Source organism: Anolis sagrei, chromosome 2 (assembly GCF_037176765.1).
Source record: "Anolis sagrei isolate rAnoSag1 chromosome 2, rAnoSag1.mat, whole genome shotgun sequence".
NCBI classification, from domain to species: domain Eukaryota; kingdom Metazoa; phylum Chordata; class Lepidosauria; order Squamata; family Dactyloidae; genus Anolis; species Anolis sagrei.
In genome coordinates this window covers 8,505,665-8,531,067 of record NC_090022.1, presented here as the reverse complement: position 1 = coordinate 8,531,067, position 25,403 = coordinate 8,505,665, and the positions used below count along the sequence as shown (strand labels likewise).

General features: G+C 45.0%; 2 protein-coding genes across 3 annotated transcripts in view; both read right to left on the bottom strand.

Moving 5' to 3' along the window:
* The window catches only part of LOC132765972 (zinc finger protein 271-like), a 57,112-nt gene that overhangs the window by 11,763 nt on the left and 19,946 nt on the right, over positions 1-25,403 (bottom strand). The gene's annotated exons all lie outside the window — the stretch shown is intronic.
* On the bottom strand, positions 43-22,802 carry LOC132766003 (zinc finger protein 202-like). Of its 2 annotated transcripts, XM_067465466.1 has the most exons (6): positions 22,659-22,757; positions 19,590-20,106; positions 18,359-18,452; positions 17,825-17,904; positions 17,594-17,714; positions 43-86 (listed from the first exon to the last, which is right to left on the bottom strand). In XM_067465466.1, exons 2-6 carry the CDS (start codon positions 20,001-20,003, stop codon positions 43-45), a joined length of 753 nt encoding a protein of 250 aa, XP_067321567.1. In that variant the 5' UTR covers positions 20,004-20,106; positions 22,659-22,757. The 2 variants fall into 2 exon arrangements, with proteins under 2 accessions (XP_067321567.1, XP_067321568.1); XM_067465467.1 differs by lacking the exons at positions 43-86; positions 17,594-17,714 and adding an exon at positions 15,445-15,640 and having other exon boundaries at positions 22,659-22,802.

Genomic DNA, 25,403 nt, shown 5'->3' with positions numbered 1-25,403 from the left:
AGGCTGTCTCCAAACTGGATGAAGGTATGTCCACGTCTTCCCTCAGATGACATTCAAAGTTGGAGGGCTGAGAGAACTGATGGGGCCTGCAAAGAAAACAAGATGAATGAGCTCATGGGAATAGTCTCAAGACAGGATAATGTTTTGCCATGAATGTTGAATTAATGACTGGCTTCTGAATCTGGGGAGAAAAGATTCAAGGGGATCCTCTCCTTCCCAAAGACCAAAACCATTGCCCTGGGTCTTCTCCATGGCTGGGTCCTTTGCTATCTCTTTCTCATCCTTTGTGAATCTCTCCATATCATTTTCCAGGCGGGTTCTCTGGGGGCAGGTGGTGAGGACCCTGTCCTTGCAGCCTCTCTCTGCCCTCCTTCAGGCCCCACAGATCCCATTCCCAGGCAGAGGCAGACGAGGCTGAGAAGGCAGCATCCTCCTCTGAAGAAGGGGGAGAAAAAGGCAGGAAAGCAGGGACCCCTTGATAGATTCCAGAGGGTTGTTTCCTCTCTGCTGTTTTGCTGTTGTAATTTTAGAGTTTTTTAGAGACCATGACAATGAACAAAATCTGGCTACCAGTATTAAAAAACTCTAAAATTACAACAGCAAAACAGCAGAGAGGAAACAACCAAGCACAGCTTAACACCTCTCAACAAAAGATTCTCCCAGGCTCAGCCAGGCCTTCAAATGCTAATGAAGGTGGTCAGTTGAAACATTCACACCTCGCTCCAGCAGACAAGAGCTCTTGGCCCCACCCCAGTCATTCCACAGATATATAAACCCATTTTCCTAGTTCCAACAGACCTCACTACCTCTGAGGCTGCTTGCCATAGATGCAGGCGAAACGTCAGGAGGAAATGCCTCTAGAACATGGCCATATAGCCCGACAAAACCCACAAGAACCATAAAATTATTATTATTGCTACTTCCTGATTGTAATTGTGTTACTGTTATGAATCATAATGTAAATATCTGAAATGCAGGATGTATTTTCATTCAATGGACCAAATTTGGCACAAATACCCAACAACAGCGCTCCATGCTGTCATGTCAGCCACGTGACCTTGGAGGTGTCTATGGACAACACCGGCTCTTTGGCCTAGAAATTGAGCACCAACTCCCAGAGTTGGACACGACTAGACTTAATGTCAGGGGAAAACTTTTACCTTACCTTACCCAATATGCCCAAATTTGAACACTAGTGGGGTTGGAGGGAGAATTGATTATGTCATTTGGGAGTTGTAGTTGCTGGGATTTATAGTTCACCTACAATCAAAGAGAATTTTGAACTCCACCAATGATGGAATTGGACCAAATTGGCACACAGAGCTCCCACGACCAACGAAAAATACTGGAAGGGTTTGGTGAGCACTGACCTTGAGTTTTGGAGTTGTAGTTCACCTGCATCCAGAGAGCATTGCAGACTCAAACAATGATGGATCTGGACCAAACTTGGCACGGATACTCAATATGCCCCAATGTGATCACTGGTGGAATTTGGGTAAATCAGACCTCGGCATTTGGGAGCTACTGGGATGCATAGCTCCCTTGCCATCAAAGAGGTCGGAAGGGTGCACAGGGAGCGGACAGAAAGGCTGCGGTCATGGCAAGCCCCTCCGCCCATCCAAACTCAAAAAGGCGCAGGGGGTGGGCATTTAGAACTGTCTGCACTTTCTCCTATCCCAAAAGAATAGGAGAAACTTGTACCTTACCTTACCAAATATGCCCAAATTTGAACACTGGTGTTGCTGTTGTTGTTTTTATGTTGTTTTTGGGCTTGGCCTCTTGTAAGCCGCACCGAGTCCTGCGGGAGATGGTAGCGGGCTATAAGAACAATAAATCAAAATAATAAATAAATACTAGCTGTACCCGCCACACATTGCTGTAGCCAACCTTCCCTCCCTCTTTCCTTCCTTCCTTCCCTCCCTCTTTCCTTCCTTCCCTCTTGTTCTTTCCCTTCTTCTTTCCTTCTCTACCTGTTTCTTTTCTCGCTTCCTTTGCTCTTCGGTTCCACCCTTCCTTGTCTCTTTCCTTCCTTCCTTCCCTTTCTCTTTCGTTCCTTTCCTTCCTTCCCTCTTTCATTTTTTTATTTCGTTCTCTCCCTCCTTCTCTCCTTCCTTCCCTACTCTTCTTTCTCTCCTTCCCTCCTTCTTTCCCTCTTTCTCTCCTTCTTTCCTTCTCTCCCTTTCTTTCTTCCCTCCTTCTTTCCCTTTCTCTCCTTCCTTCCTTCTCTACCCTTCCCTTTCCTTCTTTATCTCCTTCTTTCCTTCTCTGCCTTTTTTCTTCCATTCCTTCTCTTCTTCCCTCTTTCTCTCCCCTTCTCTCTTTCTTTCCTGCTCTACCCTTCTTTTTTTCTTCCTTCTCTCCTTCCCTCCTTCTTTCCCTTCTTCTCTCCCTTCCTTCTCTACTTTTCTTTCCTTCTTTCTCTCCTTCCTTCCTTCTCTACCCTTCTCTTTCCTTCTTTATCTCCTTCTCTACCTTTTTTCTTCCTTTCCTTCTCTTCCTCCCTCTTTCTCACCCCTTCTCTCCTTCATTCCTTCTCTTCCCTTTTTTCTTCCTTCTTCCCTCCTTCTTTCCCTTCCCTCCTTCCTTCTCTACCTCTTTCCTTCTTTCTCCCTTCCTTCTCTACCCTTCTCTTTCCTTCTTTATCTCCTTCCCTCCTTCTTTCCTTCTCTACCTTTTTTCTTCCTTTCCTTCTCTTCTTCCCTCTTTCTCTCCCCTTCTCTCCTTCTCTACCCTTCTTTTTTCTTCCTTCTCTCCTTCTTTCCCTTTTTCTCTCCCTTCTTCCTTCTCTACCTTTCTTTCCTTCTTTCTCTCCTTCCTTCCTTCTCTACCCTTCTCTTTCCTTCTTTATCTCCTTCTCTACCTTTTTTCTTCCTTTCCTTCTCTTCTTCCCTCTTTCTCACCCCTTCTCTCCTTCATTCCTTCTCTTCCCTTTTTTCTTCCTTCTTCCCTCCTTCTTTCCCTTCCCTCCTTCCTTCTTTACCTCTTTCCTTCTTTCTCCCTTCCTTCTCTACCCTTCTCTTTCCTTCTTTATCTCCTTCCCTCCTTCTTTCCTTCTCTACCTTTTTTTCTTCCTTTCCTTCTCTTCTTCCCTCTTTCTCTCCCCTTCTCTCCTTCTCTCCCCTTCTTTTTTCTTCCTTCTCTCCTTCTTTCCCCTCTTTTCTCCCTTCTTCCTTCTCTACCTTTCTTTCCTTCTTTCTCTCCTTCCTTCCTTCTCTACCCTTCTCTTTCCTTCTTTATCTCCTTCTCTCCTTCTCTACCTTTTTTCTTCCTTTTCTTCTCTTCTTCCCTCTTTCTCTCCCCTTCTCTCCTTCTTTTCCCTTTTTTCTTCCTTCTTCCCTCCTTCTTTCCCTTCCCTCCTTCCTTCTCTACTTTCTTTCCTTCTTTCTCTCCTTCCTTCCTTCTCTACCCTTCTCTTTCCTTCCTTATCTCCTTCCCTCCTTCTTTCCTTCTCTACCTTTTTTCTTCCTTTCCTTCTCTTCTTCCCTCTTTCTCTTCCCTTCTCTACCTTTTTCTTCCTTCCCTCCTTCCTTCTTTCTCTCCCTCCTTCCTTCTCTAGCTTTCTTTCCTTCCTTCTTTCCTTCCTTGTCTACCCTTCTTTCTTTCCTTCTCCCTCTTTCTCTCCTACCTTCCTGTGTATGTTTTGTGTGTGTATATGCATGTGTGTATATATGTGTGTCTGTGTGTATATATATATATATATATATGTGTGTGTGTGTGTGTGATTTTGCGCATGTGTTGTAATGTTTTTTTTGGGGGGGGGGTGGCTATTTAAGTCTCTTCTGCTGAGTTTTTTCAGTGTTTTTATGATGGTCACTCATTGGCCTGAGAGGTGTCGTGTGTCCAAATTTGGTGTCAATTCGTCCAGTGGTTTTTGAGTTCTGTTAATCCCACAAACGGACATTACATTTTTATTTATATAGCTAAAGAAAGCCCTTTTATGACTTTGGTCCTAGCCATTTGGCAACTCACTCCTTCTCTCCTTAGGAACCTATCCTGGCCCAAGATCCTCAGGAGATCCTTCTCTCATTTTGCTCCCATTGCAGGCACAGTTGGGAAAAACATGAGGGACTTCTCGGCAGGTCCCCAAAACTCTGGAACTCCCTGCCCAAGGAAACCAGAATTGTTCTCTCAATGCTGGACTTCCCGCAGCAGGCTAAAACCCTTCAGTTAAGGCAGACTTTTGAAGAAAGTTTTTCACACCAAGCCAGAGGGTGCTGTGTTTTATGTAGAGAACAGGTTTTTAAATGGCTTAAAAGGATGAGAAAGAGATAGCAAATAACTGTGGGATCTCCTTTCCTGTAGTTTGAACTCACAACTCCCAGTCCTCGTTTCCAATACAGCAGAAAACAAGCCTGCTCCCTCTTCCTTATATCTTATAGTAACGAATGAATAAGAGGACTCCACCCAGGCACTAACGTGGTTCCCCCACAACAAAGTTCATATTTACAACCTGAAAGATAACTTAATGATTCCAAAGCTTCCAGGCGTGGATGTTTCCGAGGAGAATAGATGACAGTTACCTCGCTCTCCGTCTCTGGCACAGAGGCCTCTGAGGAACCCCTAGGCCTCAAGTGTTAGCCGGTTGCTGTTTAAATGTTGGTTGATGAAACGTTAACTGGTTGAAAGTATAACTGGAGATAGATAGTAAACCAGTTGAAGTAGTTGTAAAAGCACTGGTAAAAGACTTGAAATGGCTTCTAAAAGCGTGGAACTCTGGGACCAACGGAAGACACGTCCTGCTTCTAGAATTCCCTGCTGGACTATGATTGATAACGGCTCTTTTTACCTCAGGCAAAAGGGGGCGTGGCCAACTAACTGACACAAAATGGCTCCCTCTTCCTCAAGCAAAAGGGGGCGTGGCCAACTAACTGACATGAAATGGCTCCCTCTTTCTCAGGCAAAAGGGGGTGCAGCCCACTAACTTTACTTTACTTTACTTTACTTTACTTGTATACCGCAGTTTCTCAGCCCGACGGGCGACTCAACGCGGTTTACAACAAGGATAAGAAACAATAAACAATATACAATTTAAAACCATAAAAGCATAATATAAAATATTGACACAACAATAGACAACACAATGCATCTCATAACTAAAGTCGTGATCCAATCCGTCGTCCAAATTTCCATTCCTGTAATCATCACATTCATTGCACTGTTTAACTGAATGCCCGTTCAAACATCCAAGTTTTTAATCTTCTTCGGAACACCATTAGCGAGGGGGCTGATCTTACCTCCATAGGAAGGGTGTTCCACAGCCGGGGGGCCACCACAGAAAAGGCCCTGTCTCTCGTCCCCGCTAACCACACCTGTGAAGCAGGCGGGATAGAGAGCAGGGCCTCCCCAGAAGATCTTAGGGTCCTGGCGGGCTGATAGGCAGAGATACGTTCGGATAGGTAACTTGGGCCAGAACCGTTTAGGGCTTTATAGGCCAACGCCAGCACTTTGAATTGAGCCCGGTAGCAAATCGGCAGCCAGTGGAGCTGGTGCAGCAGAGGAGTTGTATGCTCCCTGCGCTCCGCTCCTGTTAGTATCATGGCTGCCGAGCATTGGACTAGCTGGAGCTTCCGAGCCCAACTTTAATATTTAGCTGCCATGAGTGCTGTGTAAGCACCAGAAGGGTGGAATATACATTTCTGTATAACTAAAACTAATAGTTTTCCTGCAGATTAAACAGGTCAGACACCTCCCTCTGCACCACAACAACATGGTAGTCTATTTAGTGAGAATATGTTATGTACAGAAAAGGAAATGGGAATATCTAGTCTGCAAGTCTCACATAGCCCACTAGTGTTCCCTATCTACTTTTCTGCCACCCCCATTTATTCCGCAGCAGTTTGGAGGGCGTTTCCAGAAACCACCGAATGGATTTGGGGAGTCACTTCTGTGTAAGTTTCCTGTCCCCTACCATTTTTCCCTTCTAAATTGTCCGACTGTTTGAATTATGCTGTGAAAAGCTTCTATTTGGGTTACTGTAAACTTTTAAATAATTGACTGCAGCCAGAGAGAAGGAATGAGGCTGTGTGAAAATGAAACCTGGACAATCTAGATAGACCACTCATGTCACCAGCATTTCATCTGATGCATCACAACCAGTACTAGCATGAAAGGGCCTCACTGAGGAAATAAACTCTCCAAACTGGCCCCTGAACTTTAAACGTTTCTCAACCCAATAAAAGAATATACAAATAGTTCAATCAATGACTGACACACAATGGCTCCCTTTTCCTCAGGCAAAAGGGGGTGCAGCCCACTAACTGACACACAATGGCTCCCTTTTCCTCAGGCAAAAGGGGGTGCAGCCCACTAACTGACACACAATAGCTCCCTTTTCCTCAGGCAAAAGGGGGTGCAGCCCACTAACTGACACACAATGGCTCCCTTTTCCTCAGGCAAAAGGGGGTGCAGCCCACTAACTGACACACAATGGCTCCCTTTTTCTCAGGCAAAAGGGGGCACGGCGAACTAACTGACACACAGTGGCTCCCTTTTCCTCAGGCAAAAGGGGGTGCAGCCCACTAACTGACACACAATGGCTCCCTTTTCCTCAGGCAAAAGGGGGTGCAGCCCACTAACTGACACACAATGGCTCCCTTTTCCTCAGGCAAAAGGGGGTGCAGCCCACTAACTGACACACAATAGCTCCCTTTTCCTCAGGCAAAAGGGGGTGCAGCCCACTAACTGACACACAATGGCTCCCTTTTCCTCAGGCAAAAGGGGGTGCAGCCCACTAACTGACACACAATGGCTCCCTTTTCCTCAGGCAAAAGGGGGTGCAGCCCACTAACTGACACACAATGGCTCCCTTTTCCTCAGGCAAAAGGGGGTGCAGCCCACTAACTGACACACAATGGCTCCCTTTTCCTCAGGCAAAAGGGGGTGCACCCACTAACTGACACACAATGGCTCCCTTTTCCTCAGGCAAAAGGGGGTGCAGCCCACTAACTGACACACAATGGCTCCCTTTTCCTCAGGCAAAAGGGGGCACGGCGAACTAACTGACACAAAATGGCTCCCTTTTCTTCAGGCAAAAGGGGGCATGGCCAACAAACTGACACAAAATGGCTCCCTTTTCCTCAGGCAAAAGGGGGCACGGCGAACTAACTGACACAAAATGGCTCCCTTTTCTTCAGGCAAAAGGGGGTGTGGCCAACTAACTGACAGAAAATGGCTCCCTTTTCTTCAGGCAAAACAAAATGGCTGACACAAAGCAGGAAGGATTTTCCTAAATTCCGCCCTTATAAACTAACATAAAAGTAACTGCTCTAAAACTATGTGAGAGGAAACCAAACAAAGGGAAACTGGAACTTATGCAGTTCCAGCATAGAGGACGAAAGGGAGAAATGTGCCAGGAGGAAGGCTCGTCAAGCCAACCGCTTTCCACTTGGAAACCAATGTCCATCTGGGTCAAGAATAGGGCTCTAAAGTCACTTACGTAGCCACCGCCAAGACGCTGCACTTGGAAGGCCATCATACTCTGACAACAGGGGATCACCTAAATAAGTTGCATTGGCAACTAAAATGATCAAGGGTCTGGAGAACAAGCCCTATGAGGAGCGGCTTAAAGAGTTGGGCATGTTTAGCCTGAAGAATTTTATTTGTCGTGTCAGCACAACCATTCAAATTATATTACATTTCTAACAGAACAAAGCAAACAAACAGACAAAATACAAAATGTGTGAGTTTGGTAGCTGATTAAATGTCCTTTGACCAGTATCTGGCCACTTGGAGTGCTTCCGGTGTTGCCGCAAGAAGGTCCTCCCTTGTGCATGTGGCAGGGCTCAGGTTGCATTGCAGCAGGTGGTCAGTGGTTTGCTCTTCTCCGCACTCGCATGTCGTGGATTCCACTTAGTGGCCCCATTTCTGAAGGTTGGCTCTGCATCTCGTGGTGCCAGAGCGCAGTCTGTTCAGCACCTTCCAAGTTGCCCAGTCCTCTGTGTGCCCAGGGGGGAGTCTCTCATTTGGTATCAGCCATTGGTTGAGGTTCTGGGTTTGAGCCTGCCACTTTTGGACTCTCGCTTGCTGAGGTGTTCCAACGAGTGTCTCTGTAGATCTTAGACAACTATTTCTAGATTTAAGTCATTGACGTGCTGGCTGATACCCAAACAGGGGATGAGCTGGAGATGTCTCTGCCTTGGTCCTTTCACTATTGGCTGCTGCTTTCCGGCGGATGTCAGGTGGCGCAATACCGTCTAAGCAGTGTAATTTCTACAGTGGTGTAGGGTGCAGACACCCTGTGATAATGCGGCATGTCTCATTAAGAGCCACATCCACTGTTTTAGTGTGGTGAGATGTGTTCCACACTGGGCATGCATACTCAGCAGAAGAGTAGCATAGCGCAAGGGCAGATGTCTTCACTGTATCTGGTTGTGATCCCCAGGTTGTGCCAGTCAGCTTTCGTATGATATTGTTTCTAGCACCCACTTTTTGTTTGATGTTCAGGCAGTGCTTCTTGTAGGTCAGAGAACGGTCCAGAGTAACTCCCAGGTATTTGGGTGCGCTGCAATGCTCCACTGGGATTCCTTCCCAGGTAATCCTCAGAGCTCGGGATGCTTGTCTGTTCTTAAGGTGAAAGGCACGTCTGTGTTTTGGATGGGTTGGGGATCAGCTGGTTTTCTCTGTAATAGGCAGTAAGGGTACCTAGAGCTTCGGAAAGCTTCTGTTCTACCGTCTCAAAGCTCCCTGCTTGAGTGGTAATGGCACGATCATCAGCATAGATGAAACTCTCTGTCCCTTCTGGCAGTGGCTGGTCATTTGTGTAGGCAGGCCGTTCTTCTGTTTCCGCCATCTGCTTCTCTGGCCCTGGGACTCAACAAAAAAGCTCCTGTTTTGTAGCAGGTTTCCTATGAGGCGGGTGAGGTGGTAGTCCTTTGTGATATTATACATTTTTCTCAGGAGGAGGTGGTGGTTTACAGTATCATAAGCTGCTGGCAGGTCTATGAAGACAGCTCCTGTGATCTGCTGCCTTTCAAAGCCATCTTCTATGTGCTGAGTCAGGTTCAGCATTTGCAATGTGCAGCTTTTGCCTTTCCTGAAGCCAGCTTGCTGTGGGATCAGACATGGGTCTATTTTTCCCGTAATTCTATGCAAAATAAGTCTCTCCAGAACTTTGTAGAGGTGGCACAACAGGGAGATTGGTCTATAGCTTTTTGGGTCATTGCGGTCTTTGCCTGGCTTCAAGATGGCGATGACTTTTGCTTTCCTCCAGATTTTGGGGATCTGACAGGATGCAGTGCAGTTGTTTGTCATCTCCAGCAGCCAGCGCCTTGCTTTTGGACCGAAGTTCTTGATTTGTTCCATCCGTAAATCATCCAGGCCAGCTGCTTTGCCATTTTTACATTTATTGAGAGCCATGTCCAATTCAGTAGATGTAAAGGGTTCATGAAGGTTGTTGTTCTCAATCTCTGGTTGTCTGGCTATTGGTTTCTTTCCTACTTTGGTGGCAAAGTTGGGTTTCCCATTCTTCAAGAGTTGGTGTGCTATCTGATCTGCCTTTATGTTGGCATGGGTATTAGTTTGTGAGGGGTCACTGCTCAGCCGTCTCAGCAGCCTCCACGCCTTCTGGCTGCTCCTGCCCATGTCGACCTCTGTGATCAACTTGATCCACTGTTCTTTCTTGGCTTCAAAGATGGAGGACACAATGCTCTGCGCTGCCTGAAGGGTTTGCTCACTAAAAGGGTCTTCGTTGTGGAGCCTGTAGTAGTTTTCCAACAAGGCAGTTGTTTCAGGAGTAATGCCCTAAAGGTAGTTGGTTCTGCACTGTGCGATGGAAATGTGATGTGCTGTGTGTCCAAGAAACACACAGGGATGAACAACAGAAACGTCCCAAAGTTCCAGGAATGGTCTTAGTAGCGGAAAGACCACATGCGGAGTACAGAAGCACCGTCTTTGTCAAACCAGGCCTCCAAGTCAGCAGTGCCCACAACACTGAAGAAAACAATATCGAGGTTCTAACAGTAGAGCTTAATAACATCACCATCCCCTCTGTGTACAAGCCCCCAAATGAAGAGTTCTGCTTCTCCTCCCCCGAGAATTTTGATAGGCACCAAAGGGCGGTAGTAATTGGTGACTTCAACAGCCATAGCCACGTATGGGGCTATGCCCAAGAGGACAGAAATGGAGAGGCTGTCCTCTTCTGGTCTGAACTGCACAAACTATCACTCATCCATGATAGCAAGCTCCCACCATCCTACAACAGTGGGAGATGGCACCGAGGTTACAACCCAGACCTCCTATTTGTGAGCGACAGCATCGTGCAGCAATGCATCAAATCAGTGGGACCACCAATCCCAAACACACAGCACCGACCAATAGTATGCCAAATGTTCCCAACTGTAAGGCCTCAGGAAGTTCGATTTAAATGAAGATTCAACTTCAGAAAGGCAGATTGGACTAAATTCTCAGACATGTTAGATGACATGATCACATCGGCCGCACCAATCCCCGAGGAATACGAGCATTTTATTGAAATCGTGAAAACCTGGTGCAGAGCCTGAAGAAGAGAAGGCTGAAAGGAGACATGAAAGCCATGTATAAATATGTGAGAGGAAGCCACAGGGAGGAGGGAGCAAGCTTGTTTTCTTCTGCCCTGGAGACTTGGACACGGAACAATGGCTTCAAACTACAAGAAAGGAGATTCCATGTGAACATTAGGAAGAACTTCCTTACTGTGAGAGCTGTTCAGCAGTGGAACTCTCTGCCCCGGAGTGCGGTGGAGGCTCCTTTGGGGGTTTTTAAACAGAGACTAGATGGCCATCTGTTGGGGTGCATTGATATGCAACATTCCTGCTTCTTGGCAGGGGGTTGGACTGGATGGCCCATGAGGTCTCTCCCCACTCTATGATTCTATGTAAGTAACCATATTCCCCCATTTAGATGGATTAAAATCACCAAATTAATTTTCAACCACAACGTTCCAAGCTTACAACCAACCAGATGGTCTGCAAATCATCATTCAGATTCTGCTAGGAATTTAACATGGGGATTAATGGAGGAAGCTCAGATAGTTGTTCATCATTTCCTTCTTTCCATTAAAGGGCTCCTTCTCTGGAGACGTTTAAACAGAGGCTGTCAGGAGTGCTTTGAATGCAATTTTCTGGCTTCTTGGACTAGATGGCCCACAAAGTCTCTTCCAACTCTATGATTCTATTATTAAACCTTAGCGAATAGACTCAGTGCAAAATTATTCCTTTAACTAGCCGTCCCCTGCCACGCATTGCTGTGGCCCAGTCTGTTGATCTGGAAAATAAAGTAATGAGAAAGTGTTGGTTTCTAATCTATGTAATTTCTTTCTGCTTGTGGGTAAACAGTATTTCTTGTTGTTTCTTTGTCAGTGTTGATGTGGAGAGTGTCTGGTATGCCTACTCTGGAATATGCAACATATCATTGTCCTTCTTTAGGGGTCCCTTTCACATCTAGGACACTATATCTGTGTGTGTGTGTGAATCATATCTATCTATCTATTTATCTATCTATATCTATGGCTGGATGGCTCTTTGTCAGGAGGGCTCTGATTACATTTTCTTGCCCTGGTGAAGAGAGTTGGACTGGATGGCCTTACGTATTTCCTGTTGGTCATGGGGGTTCTGTGTGGGAAGTTTGCCCCAATTCTGTCGTTTGTGGGATTCAGAATGCTCCGATTGTAGGTAAACTATAAATCCCAGTAACTACAAATCCCAAATGTCAAGGTCTATTTCCCCAAACTCCATCTGTGTTCATATTTGGGCATATGGAATATTTGTGCCAAGTTTGGTCCAGATCCATCATTGTTTAAGTCCACAGCGCTCTCTGGGTGTAGGTGAACTACAACTCCCAAACTCAAGGTCAATGCCCACCAAACCCTTCCAGTGTTTTCTGTTGGTCATGAGAGTCCTGTGTGCCACATTTGGTTCAATGCCATAATTGGTGGAGTTCAGAATGCTCTTTGATAATAGGTGAACTATAAATCCCAGCAACTACAACTCCCAAATGACATAATCAAAATTTTTGAGTGAAGGACATACATTGGGTTGTTAGGTGCATGCTGTCCAAATGTGGTGTCAATTGGCCCACTGGTTTTTGAGTTCTGTTAATCCCACAAACGAACATTACATTTTTATTTATGTAGATATCAAAACATACAGAAGAGGCTCAGAATTCGAAACATTCCTTTTCTCCAGGATAAACTAGATTAATTCTCACCTACATATTTTAAGAAACACCATGTGTCTTTGGAGACTGAATACACACACACATATACACAATTGTAATAGATTATCTATTGTTTCTATGGGTTGTTGTAGGTTTTTTCGGGCTATTTGGCCATGTTCTAGAGGCATTTTCTCCTGGCGTTTCGCCTGCATCTATGGGAAGCATCCTTAGAGGTAGTGAGGATGCTTGCCACAGATGCAGGCAAAACGTCAGGAGAAAATGCCTCTAGAACATGGCCATATAGCCTGAAAAAACCTACAACAACCCAGTGATTCCGGCCATGAAAGCCTACGACAATATATTATTTCCATGTTATAGATAGGACATTTAAATATTCACAGTAATCAGTATGCATGAATGAATAGAAAACAATTTATCAGTGATGCTTTATTGGCTCTTTCATAAAAGAAAACTCTATACCAAATACACTGAATTACATGATACATCTATTTATTTATTTATTTATTTATTTTATAAATCAAACGTATATGCCACCACTCCCCTGGGGCTCGGAGAGGCTTACAAGACCAGGCTAAAATCTAACACAATTTAAAAACAATTTAAAAACAACAATATCAGATGTTAGTCATTAATCAAACCCATTCCAACACTTCTCATCAAACTTCTCAATTAAATGTATTTTTAACTATGAATATACATGACAGGAAAGAGTTGCTTTAACAGTATGCACGAATGGATAAAAAAAACCAGAAATATCCTTCCTTAATCTCCCAAAATATTATCACTTGTGTTTAATGAGATATTTCATCAAAGAAAATTGGTCAGGTTATTATTTTCCCCCAAAGCCACAGTTTTTTAACTCGGTGTTTCTTTGACACAGATTCATGCCCTCTTTGATATAAAACAAGGGAACTTGCCTTTACCCCATGGATTGACTATTTCTTTCATGTGAGTTGACAATTAAAGTTTGTATTTCGACTGAAGCTCTTTCCAAACTCTGTTTTTCCTCCTGTGTGAGTTTTCTAATGACAAACAAGACCTCCTTTATGACTGAAGCTTTTTCTTAGCATTTAAATGGCTTTTCTCCTATGTGAATTGCTTGATGGTGAATAAGGTATTTCTTTTGATTGAAGTTCTTTTCACAATGCAAGCATTTATTTTTGGCCTTTCTCCTGTGTGAACAGCTTCATGATAAACAAGGTGCTTCTTATAACTGAAGCTCTTTCTTCACTCTGAGCATTTAAATGAAGGCCTTCCTTATGACTGAAGCTATTTCCACAATTCAAGGATTGAAATGGTCTCTCTCTTGCGTGAGTTTCCTGATGATAAACAAGGCTTCTGTTCTGACTGAAGTTCTTTTCACACTGCAGGTATTAAATTGGCTTTCCTCCTGTGTGAGTTGCCTGATGGTAGACAAGTTTTCCCTTCTGACTGAAGCTCTTTCCACACTCTGGGCATTTAAATGGCTTCTCTCCCGTGTGAGTTGCCTGATGACTAATAAGGTTTCTCTTGTGACTGAAGCTCTTTTCACACTGCAAGCATTTAAATGGCTTCTCTCCTGTGTGAGTTGCCTGATGGTAATCAAGGCTGCTCTTGTGACTGAAGCTCTTTCCACACTCTGGGCATTTAAATGGCTTTACTCCTGTGTGAGTTGCCTGATGGTAATCAAGTCTGCTCTTGTGACTGAAGCTCTTTCCACACTCTGGGCATTTAAATGGCTTTACTCCTGTGTGTGTTGCTTGATGACTAATAAGGCTTCCATTTTGACTGAAGCTCTTTCCACACTGCAAGCATTTAAATGGCTTCTCTCCTGTGTGACTTGCCTGATGACGAACAAGGACATGCTTGTGACTGAAGCTTTTTTCACACTGCAAGCATTTAAATGGCTTTACTCCCGTGTGAATTGCCTGATGACTAATGAGGCTTCTCTTCTGGCTGAAGCTCTTTTCACACTGCAAGCATTTAAATGGCTTATCTTGTGTGTGAGTTGCCTGATGATGAATAAGGACATGCTTATGCCCGAAGCTCTTTCCACACACTGAGCATTGAAATGGTCTTTCTCCTGTGTGAGTTTTCTGATGACAAACAAGGCTTCTCTGTTGACTGAAGCTCTTTCCACACTGCAAGCATTTGAATGGTTTCTCTCCTGTGTGAGTTGCCTGATGATGAATAAGGACATGCTTGTAACTGAAGCTTTTTTCACACTGCAAGCATTTAAATGGCTTTATTCCCATGTGAATTGCCTGATGACTAATGAGGTTTCTCTTCTTACTGAAGCTCTTTTCACACTGCAAGCATTTAAATGGCTTTTCTCCTGTGTGAGTTGTCTGGTGATGTACAAGGTCTACCTTTTTACTGAAGCTCTTTTCACACTGCAAGCATTTAAATGGCTTTTCTCCTGTGTGAGTTGTCTGATGGTAAACAAGGCTTCCTTTTTGACTGAAGCTCTTTCCACACTGCAAGCATTTAAATGGCTTAACTCCTGTGTGAGTTGTCTGGTGACAAGCAAGATATGTCTTTCGACTGAAGCTCTTTCCACACTGCAAGCATTTAAATGGCTTCTCTCCTGTGTGACTTTCCTGATGACGAATAAGGACATGCTTATGACTGAAGCTCTTTTCACACTTCAAGCATTTAAATGGCTTCTCTCCTGTGTGACTTGCCTGATGACGAATAAGGACATGCTTGTGACTGAAGCTCTTTCCACACTGAAAGCATTTGAATGGTTTCTCTCCTGTGTGAGTTGCCTGATGATGAATAAGGACATGCTTGTGACTGAAGCTTTTTTCACACTGCAAGCATTTAAATGGCTTTACTCCCGTGTGAATTGCCTGATGGTAATCAATGCTGCTCTTGTGACTGAAGCTCTTTCCACACTCTGGGCATTTAAATGACTTTACTCCTGTATGAGTTGCCTGATGACTAATAAGGTTTCTCTTTTGACTGAAGCTCTTTTCGCACTGCAAGCATTTAAATGGCTTTACTCCTGTGTGAGTTGTCTGATGACGAACAAGGACTATCTTCTGACTGAAACTCTTTCCACAGTCTGAGCATTTAAATGGCCTCTCTCCTGTGTGAGTTGCCTGATGACGAATAAGGTTTCTCTTCTGACTGAAGCTATTTTCACACTGCAAGCATTTAAATGGCTTTACTCCGGTGTGAGTTGCCTGATGGCAAACAAGGTGTGAGTTCTCATTGAAGCTCTTTCCACACTCCAAGCATTTAAATGGCTTTACTCCTGTATGAGTTGCCTGATGACTAATAAGGTTTCTCTTTTGACTGAAGCTCTTTTTGCACTGCAAGCATTTAAATGGCTTTTCTCCTGTGTGAGTTGTCTGATGACAAAGAAGGCCTCCCTTCTTACTGAAGCTCTTTCCGCAGTTCAAGCATTTAAATGGTTTATCCCTTGTGTGAGTTGCTTGAGAAAAGGTAAGTGCTTCCTTACTACTGAAATTCCTTCCATCTTCCAAATATTTAAATCGTGTCTTCTCTATTTACATGGTTTGAGAACAAGGGAAGTGTGACCATGCATGGAAAAGAAAAGGTTATATTAGCGTTAAAAAGGATACAAATAACAAAATGCATTTACACAAAGACAACTCTTTCCCACAACCCTTTCCAACCCTGGCGGTTAAGAAAAAAATTGTTTTGTTTTTGCTCGAAATATTATACCAGGATATATGTCTCAAAATAAATTATAATGCAACCAGGGCTTGGGAAAATAGAGTTGTTTCCTTAGCCCAAGTTTCTCTCGACTCTCCTGTACTTCTGACACAAGAAACCCTTGATTTGCCTGATGCCATGTATGTAGGTGAACTCAACTTCATGGCATCAGGCAGCAGAACAAACATCCAAATTCAGATTAGAAACCAGAATAAAGTTACCATTTTAACTTCATTTTCTTTACTTCAGAGTTAATAGAGGCATGAAGCAAAACCTATTTTACATTGTTAGCTTCACAAACATGGCCTGGTATTATTGGATTATTTATTTATTTAATTTGCTGTATTTGTATACCGCCTTTCTCGGCCAATTGGCGACTCAAGGCGGTTTCCAACAAATCAGTATACATAAAACATAATAGATAAAAAACATTAAACAGCATAAGATATCACAAAAGCAATAAAAGCAACATCATCAGTGTCTCATTATTCTCAAGCATTGTCCAATTCCATTGTCAGGTCATTTGATTTCCTATATTAGCTACTCTGTCTCTGTAAACGCTTGCTCGAATAGCCATGTTTTAACTTGCCTCTAAAACGTCAAGAGGGAGGGAGCAGATCCGATCTCCCTAGGGAGGGCATTCCATAGCCGAGAGGCCACCACTGAGAAGGCCCTGTCTCTCGTCCCTGCCAAACATGCTTGTGACGAAGGCGGGACCGAGAGCAGGGCCTACCCAGATGATCTTAAAGTCCTCAGTGGTTCGTAAGGGGAGATACGTTCGGACAGGTAAGTTGGGCCAGAACCGTTTAGGGCTTTTTAGGCCAAAGCCAGCATTTTGAATTGATTACTTTTTCTGTATGGAGAAATAGTTATATTACGTGTTTCAGCAATGTTGTAACTTGTCTTGAGCTCTGAGAAGAGGAGGAAAAGGATTTTTTAAATTATTATCATCATTATTATTCTGCATTAAGATCACTCTGACCAAAAGGTCATGAGTTCGAAGCCAGACCGGGTTGGAGTGGGCTTCCAACCCATTGTGTAGCCTGTTGTCGACCTTTGCAGCCCAAAAGACAGTTGCATCTGTCAAGAAGGAAAATTAGGTACCACCTTGTGTGAAGAGGCTAAATTAACTAATTTATGGGGCCATAAAAAAGACTCCAGCAAAGCACTCCAGCAAAGCATGCGGGGAATGCGGAAGTACTTCATCAGTGTCGCAGATGGATGATGAAAGCGACAGCTCCCCTGGCGGCCAGAAAAAGTTAAATAGCCTCTGTGTATGTCTGTATACGTTGTATGTCAAATTGGCATTGAATATTTGCCATATATGTGTACACTGTAAGTCCCCTGCAGGGTGAGAAGGGCGGAATATAAATACTGAAAATAAATAAATAAATAAATAAATATTATTTGCTGCCATGGCACCACTGGCTGCCAATTTGTTTCCAGACACAATTCAAATTTCTGGTTATGACCTCTAAAGTCCTAAATGGCTCAGGTCCAGGCTATTTGGTTCACTGTATCTCCTTGTGCAAACCTACCTGGGTGCTAGAAGCCGTTGTCTCACTCCCACCACCATCACAAGCATGGTTGGTGGATGGAAAATAACCACTGCCTAGAATTCATCTAATGTAGCAATGCCACCCAACTGTCTTCTTGTGCTGGCCCCTATATGTTTGTGGAATGAGCTTATTTTTCTATGGCGGAAGGGATCTGAAACACTGGATAATTTTTACAACTTGCAGACAGCTTTGGCTAACCACAAGCATAAATGGAGCTTTACCCAGAGATGACACAATTCCTAAGTTTTCCTCCATGACTTGCTGGTGCAAGGCTTTTTGGCTTGGATCCAAGAGAGCCCACTCCCCCTCCGAGAAATCCACAGACACATCTTCAAAGGTCACCTGAAGAGGAAAAAATGTTATCTACGAGGAGAAAATGCCACCCAAGTTGGCCATATTCAACGGACGAGGAGATTTAACTTCCCCTCCCCTCTCGGGATCCTGCTGCCTACCTGATCTGGTCCCGCAGAATCTCTTCTTAGGAAAGAATCAGGAAAACTTGTGCTACTATCACTTGGCCATGTTTCACTGCCTGTGAAAGAGAGGAAAGACACCAGGGAGGGTGAGATTGTCTCTTTTTCTGGCTGCCCCACCATTCCTTCCCTCAGAAGTCTGCCATTCGCCCTTTGTCCCACGGCCCTTTTAATAAACTCTCTCCTTGGATTTCGGTCCCAGGTCTTCAATGTGCACTATTTTGTTTTATGGGTATGTTGTGACCTAATCCGAACAAATGTAAAGAGTTAACTGTATTAGTTTCTGTATTTCTGCAAGGAGCATATTCACCACTGTTAGCATCCAGAGAGAAGGAAAGGAATTAAGTAACTCTGAAAATGGCACAAAAAAGTCTTGTAGGGAAATATCTCCTCTCAGTGGTTATTCTTAAGATCCCAGGCTCCCCATTTTTTTTCCAATTCACACAGCTCAGACCTTTCAGGTCTAATCAGGATGAAGTGACCAAGCAAGAAGGACCAATGCCCATTACTTACCAACTGTGATATATTCTCCTTCTTCTCCAATCTGGACGACCCAAATGTGTGACTCCTCCACCTGACTGGTCTCCTCTGCAACAGAGTCCTGCACCTAAACAAGCAGCACAGATCACAAGGGAAAAGACGGATTAGTAAAGGAGGGAGCGCTCTCTTTCTGCAACCAGTTCCAGACTTCTTGGATTATGGTTGGGACCCAAGACTGTTTTTCTTCATTCTGTAGAAGAATATGTCTTTCCTTGATTTTGGTGTGGGAAGTCTGCCTTTGTTTGGGCATTGCACTCTGCTTCAGGACTCAATCTGAAGTGGAAGGGCTATGGCTGAGATGAAGTAGTTTATGTAATTCTGGGGTTGCAATTTGGGGCGACCCTAGAGGGGATCTTGGACTTAAGGAGCTGGGCATGTTTAGCCTGAAGAAGAGAAGGCTGAGAGGATATATGATAGCCATGCATAAATATGTGAGAGGAAGCCACAGGGAGGAGGGAGCAAGCTTGTTTTCTGCTTCCCTGGAAACTAGGACGCAATGGAGCAATGGCTTCAAACTACAAGAAAGGAGATTCCATCTGAACATGAGGAAGACTGTGAGAGCCGTTCAGCAGTGGAACTCTCTGCCGTGGAATGTGGTGGTGGCTCCTTCTTTGGAAGCTTTTAAACAGAGGCTGGATGGCCATCTGTCAGGGGTGCTTTGAATGCAATATTCCTGCTTCTTGGCAGAATGGGGTTGGACTGGATGGCCCAAGAGGTGTCTTCCAACTCTATGATTCTATGATTGGACTGAGTAACTTAAGACAGTATATCTGTGATTTCAGGTCCGTGTTGAGTTATCTCTACCTGTGAATAACATACAGTTTCTTAGGGAGGGTTCAGCCAGATGCTTGCTCTGAAATACACACCACTGGAATTCTCAATACATTCCTTTTAATCTTCAGAGTTTACCATCCTATTACTTCAGATCATTATACCTGGTTATTCCATCCTGGGGAATGGAGAGGACTGCCCCCTCCACTTCGTGAGAACCGAAGGGTGTGTGTGTGTGTGCAAAGGGGGCAGTCATGGCACTCCAAGACTGTATTCCAGGGTGAACACACCTGGGTCCTCCTTTTCTAACCCTTCTCTGAACTCGTTCCATCTTGTTTGTATTATTTCGAAAAGTTAGCTACCAGAAACTGAATCCTTCAAAATAATTATTCTTGGTTCTTTGAAACTACAAGATGAGTATCTCTTTTCTCACCAGGGTCGTCTCCTGCTTCCTCTCCTCTTCCTGACTCAGGAGGAATCCTTCAGCCAAGGCCACAGCCTGGGAGCTGGTCTCTGCCCCACATTCCCTGACCCAGCGCTCCATCTCCGCAGGAAGGACGGCCAGGAACTGCTCCAGGATGACCAGGTCCAGCATCTCCGCCTTGGAGTGTTGCTGGGGCTTCAGCCACAGGCGGCAGAGGGAGTGGAGGCGGCTGCAGGCCTCTCGGGGCCCCAAGGCCTCCTCATAGCGGAAATGCCGGAAGCGCTGGCATGGAAGGTCTGAATGGAGCAGAGTGCTCTCATGGGCTTTCTCCCAAGGGTCCTTCCAGAGTGCTCCATTTTTCTCTGCCTCAACAGCAGAAGAAAATACTTCTAAGTGGGCAGCAGCTGGCTCTTGCCCAACCATCTTTGTTCTTCACTTCTAGGCTGCCTCCAACCTGGATGAAGATGTGTTCCCCTCTTCCCTCAAATGACATTCAAAGTGGGAGGACCGGGAGAACTGATGGGGCCTGCAAACAAAACAAGATGAATGAGCTCATGTGAATACAGTGACAGTCTGGATGAGGGTGAATAAATTGAAACTGAATCCAGACACACAGAGGCAGCCCTAGGTAATTTTCAACGGTAAGCAAACAGTATTTTGCCCCCCCCCCCCCCCCCAACCAATCACTGATATATATTTTCTGTTGGTCATGGGAGTCCTGTGTGCCAAGCTTGGTTCAATTCCATCATTGGTGGAGTTCAGAATGCTCTTTGATTGTAGGTGAACTATACATCCCAGTAACTACAACTCGCATATGTCAAAGTCTATTTTCCTCCAAGAGCGCCTCAAGAACGCCCCTAGGCAAAATCAACTATATTGCAAATACTTACTTTAAGCTACCCCTGCAGACACAAGAGAGGCACTCAGTTGTAAGGGTAGAGGGTTACAGCCTGTGTTGGACGGAGTTACATTCTACCTGAATAATATTTATTATTTATTTATTTATTTACAGTATTTCTATTCCGCCCTTCTCACCTCGCAGGGGACTCAAGGCGGATTACAGTGTACACATATATGGCAAACATTCAATGCCAATTTTTGACATACAAACATATACAGACATACACAGAGGCTATTTAACTTTTTCTGGCCGCTGGGGAGCTGTCGCTGTAATCGTCTATCTGCGACGCTGATGAAGCACTTCCGCATTCCCCGCATGCTTCCCCGCTGGAATGCTTTGCTAGAGTCTTCTTTATGGCCTCGTAAATCAGTTAATTTAGCCTTCCCACACTTTAAGGTGGTACCTTATTTTCCTACTTGACAGATGCAGCTGTCTTTCGGGTTGCAAAGGTCGACAACATGCTACACACAATTGGTTGGAAACCTACTCCAACCCAGGCTGGCTTCGAACTCATGACCTGAAATTGTCCACATGCTTGTGGACTTCAATGGCTTCTCTGTGTAGAGACATCAGCCATAGCAGAGCACCTGATGAACCAGCCTGAACACAGCACATTATTTGAGAACACAGAAATGCTGGACCACACCAACAACCACCATGTCAGACTACACAGAGAAGCCATTGAAATCCACAAGAAACATGTGGACAATTTCAAAGAAAGGAGGAAACCATGAAAATGAACAAAATCTGGCTACCAGTATTAAAAAAACTCTAAAATTACAACAGCAAAACAACAGAGGGGAAACAACCAGGCACATCTTAATACCTCTCAGCAAAAGATTTTCCCAGGCTCAGCCAGGCCTTCAAATGTTAATGAAGGTGGTCAGTTGAAACATTCACACCTAGCTCCAGCAGACAAGAGTTCTTTGTCATACCCCGGTCATTCCACAGATATATAAACCCATTTTTCCTACTTCCAACAGACCTCACTACCTCTGAGGATGCTTGCCATAGATGCAGGCGAAACGTCAGGAGAGAATGCCTCAAGACCATGGCCATATAGCCATGGCAGCATCATCTTCCAAGATTTTAAACAGTTCAGCTGGGATCCCATCATCTTCCCAAATGTCATTCCCATTTTTATTTATTTACCTAGCTTGGAGAGGCAGGTGACAAATAATAATAATAATAATAATGTAATTTAATAATTTAATAATAATAGTTTTACTTTTACTACTCAACATTGCCCAGGTTTTTTTTATAAAAAAGTCAATGTTTAAATTGTACACAATGCATAAGGTTGTGGGACAACCTTATGCAACCCATTCTCACCTAGCTCCAGCAGACAAGAGTCCTTTGTCCCACCCTGGTCTTTCCACAGATATATCAACCCATTTTTCCTACTTCCAACAGACCTCACTACCTCTGAGGATGCTTGCCATAGATGCAGGCGAAACGTCAGGAGAGAACGCCTCTAGAACATGGCCATATAGCCTGGAAAAACCTACAACAACCCATTCTCACCTAGCTCCAGCAGACAAGCGTCCTTTGTCCCACCCTGGTCTTTCCACAGATATATAAACCCATTTTTCCCTAGTTCCTACAGACCTCACTACCTCTGAGGATGCTTGCCATAGATGCAGGCGAAACGTCAGGAGAAAAATTGCCTCCAGAACATGGCCATAGAGCCCGGAAAAACCTACAACAACCCATTCTCACCTAGCTCCAGCAGACAAGAGTCCTTTGTCCCACCCTGGTCTTTCCACAGATATATAAACCCATTTTTCCTAGTTCCAACAGACCTCACTACCTCTGAGGATGCTTGCCATAGATGCAGGCGAAACGTCAGGAGAGAATGCCTCCAGAACATGGCCATATAGCCCGGAAAAAACCTACAACCACCCTGTCATCCGGGTTCTTCTCCATTGCTTGGCCCTTCCCTTTTTCTCTCTCTCCTTTGTGAATCCCTCTCCATCCTTTCCCAGGGAGGTCCTCTGGGGGCAGGCGGTGGGGCCTCTGCCAGGGCAGGCTCTCCCACCCACTTCCGGTCCTACATTTCCCACCGAAAGCCCTGCATCCGGCTTCCAGAGCCTTCCCTGCGACCTCCCCCTCCCTCCCCTCAGCCCGTCTCTCTCTCTCTCTCTCTCTCTCTGGGACAAAAGGAAGAAGGGACCCACCTGCAGCTCCTTCCCTCGAAGGACGGACTCCCTTCCGGAAGTGGGACTCCTCTTCCCCCCCGTCAGAGGAGCAAAGCAAAGGAAAGACATTTCCGGTGCCTCCCTAGGAAGCCATTTCCGGTGCCTCCCTAGGAAGGGACGCGCCGAACACTGGTTGGAAGGGGCGGGGCCTTCTGCTGTGGGCGGCCTTCCGCCTTCCCCTCTAGGAGCTCCTCCTTCACTGGGTTGCTGTAGGTTTTTTCGGGCTCTATGGCCATGTTCTAGAGGCATTCTCTCCTGACGTTTCGCCTGCATCTATGGCAAGCATCCTCAGAGGTTGTGAGGTCTGTTGGAAGTAGGAAAAGGGGTTTATATATCTGTGGATTATTGTCCAGGGTGGGGCAAAGGACTCTTGTCTGCTGGAGCTAGGTGTGAATGTTTCAACTGACCATAGAATCATAGAATCAAAGAGTTGGAAGAGACCTCATGGGCCATCCAGTCCAACCCCCTGCCAAGAAGCAGGAATATTGCATTCAAATCACCCCTGACAAATGGCCATCCAGCCTCTGCTTAAAAGCTTCCAAAGAAGGAGCCTCCACCACACTCCGGGGCAGAGAGTTCCACTGCTGAACGGCTCTCACAGTCAGGAAGTTCTTCAGATGGAATCTCCTTTCTTGTAGTTTGAAGCCATTGTTCCATTGCGTCCTAGTCTCCAGGGAAGCAGAAACCAAGCTTGCTCCCTCCTCCCTGTGGCTTCCTCTCACATATTTGTACATGGCTATCATATCTCCTCTCAGTCTTCTCTTCTTCAGGCTAAACATGCCCAGTTCCCTAAGCCGCTCCTCATAGGGCTTGTTCTCCAGACCCTTGATCATTTTAGTTGCCCTCCTCCTTTCATGGCTGGAATCACTAAGTTCTTGTGGGTTTTTTCGAGCTATATGGCCATGTTCTAGAGGCATTCCCTCCTGACGTTTCACCTGCATCTATGGCAAGCATCCTCAGAGGTAGTGAGGCCTGTTGGAACTAGGGAAAAGGGGTTTATATATCTGTGGATTAATATCCAGGGTGGGACAAAGGACTCTTGTCTGCTGGAGCTAGGTGTGAATGTTTCAACTGACCACCTTGATTAGCATTTGATTGCCTGGCAGGACCTTCTTATAGTAACACTAGAGCAGTGGTTCTCAACCTTCCTAATGCTGCGACCCCTTAATACAGTTCCTCATGTTGTGGTGACCCCCCAACCATAACCCTAACAATTATGAATCGCCATGCAGGATGTATTTTCATTCACTGGAGCAAATTTGGCACAAATATCCAGTATGGCCAAATTTGAATACTGGTGGGGTTGGCGGGGGCATTGATTTTGTCATTTGGGAGTTCTAGTTGCTGGGATTTGTAGTTAACATGTAAACAAACAGCATTCTGAACCCCACCAACAATGGAATTGAACCAAAGTTGACACAGAGAACTCCCATGACCAACAGAAAATACTGGAAGGGTTTGGTGGGCATTGATCTTGAGTTTGGGATTTGTAGTTCGCCTACATCCAGAGAGCACTGTGGGTTCAAACAATGATGGATCTGGACCAAACTTGGCACAGATACTCAATATGTCCAAATGTGAGCACTGATGGGGTTTGGGGAAAATAGACTTTGACATTTTGCAGTTGTAGATATTGGGATTTATAGTTCACCTACAATCAAGGAGCGTTCTGAATCCCACCAATGATAGAATTGGGCCAGACTTCCCACACAGAACTCCTATGACCAACATGAAATACTGTGTTTTCTGATGGTCTTTGGCGACCCTTCTGACACACCTTCGCAACCCATTCAGGGGTCCCGACCACCAGTTTGAGAAACACTGCACTAGAGGCATTCCAAGTGGCCAGCTACTGGTCAAAGGACATTTAATCAACTACTATGCTTGCAAAGTTTGTGTTTTGTTTGTTTGTTTGTTAAAAATGCAATACAACTGTTTGATTTACTCCTGACATGATAAATAAATAAATCTGGAACTCCTGCCCAAGGAAGCCAGGGTGGGCCCTCAAGCAGGCCAAGACCCTCCCATCCAGGCCGGCTTTGAGCTCCAAGCCAGAGGGTGCTGTATTGCATGGAGATCACAGGCTTCTCAGTGGTTTTATTAGAGCCCTCGGTGGCATAATGGGTTAGACCCTTTTGCCAGCAGTACAGAAGGTTGCAGGTTCGAATCCGAAGGGAGAGCACGGATGAGCTCCCTCTGTCAGCTCTAGCTCCCCATGCGTGGATGTGAGAGAGGCCTCCCACAAGGATGGTAAAACATCAAAATATCCAGGCATACCCTGAGCAAAGCCCTTGCAGATGGCCAATACTCTCACGCCAGAAGCGACTTGCAGCTTCTCAAGTAACCCCTGACACGGAAAAAAAATATGGTTGTATCGGTTTGAGCTATGCATTTTTAAAAATATTTTTTTTTATTGAAGTTTAATACAATGGTATTGTCGAAGGCTTTCACACCCAGAATCACTGGGTTCTTGTAGGTTTTTTTGGACTATATGGCCATGTTCTAGAGGCATTCTCTCCTGACATTTCGCCTGCATCTATGGCAAGCATCCTCAGAGGTTGTGAGGTTTGTTGAAACTAGGAAAATTGGGTTTATATATGTGTGGAATGACCAGGGTGGGACAAAGAATTCTTGTCTGTTGGAGCTAGGTGTGAATGTTTCAACAGACCACCTTGATTAGCATTGATGAAGCCCTATTTTTCCCCCCAATCTCAACCAGTGGCT

What these genes read in the sequence shown, in the direction of transcription:
- LOC132766003 (XM_067465466.1), bottom strand. Translation starts at nt 20,003, where the DNA reads ATGGTTGGGCAAGAGCCAGCTGCTGCCCACTTAGAAGTATTTTCTTCT. An exon ending in GGAAGCAGGAGACGACCCTG is followed by an intron (nt 18,453 to 19,589) that starts GTGAGAAAAGAG and finishes CTGCTTGTTTAG; the next exon opens with GTGCAGGACTCTGTTGCAGA. An exon ending in ATTCTGCGGGACCAGATCAG is followed by an intron (nt 17,715 to 17,824) that starts GTAGGCAGCAGG and finishes TTTCCTCTTCAG; the next exon opens with GTGACCTTTGAAGATGTGTC.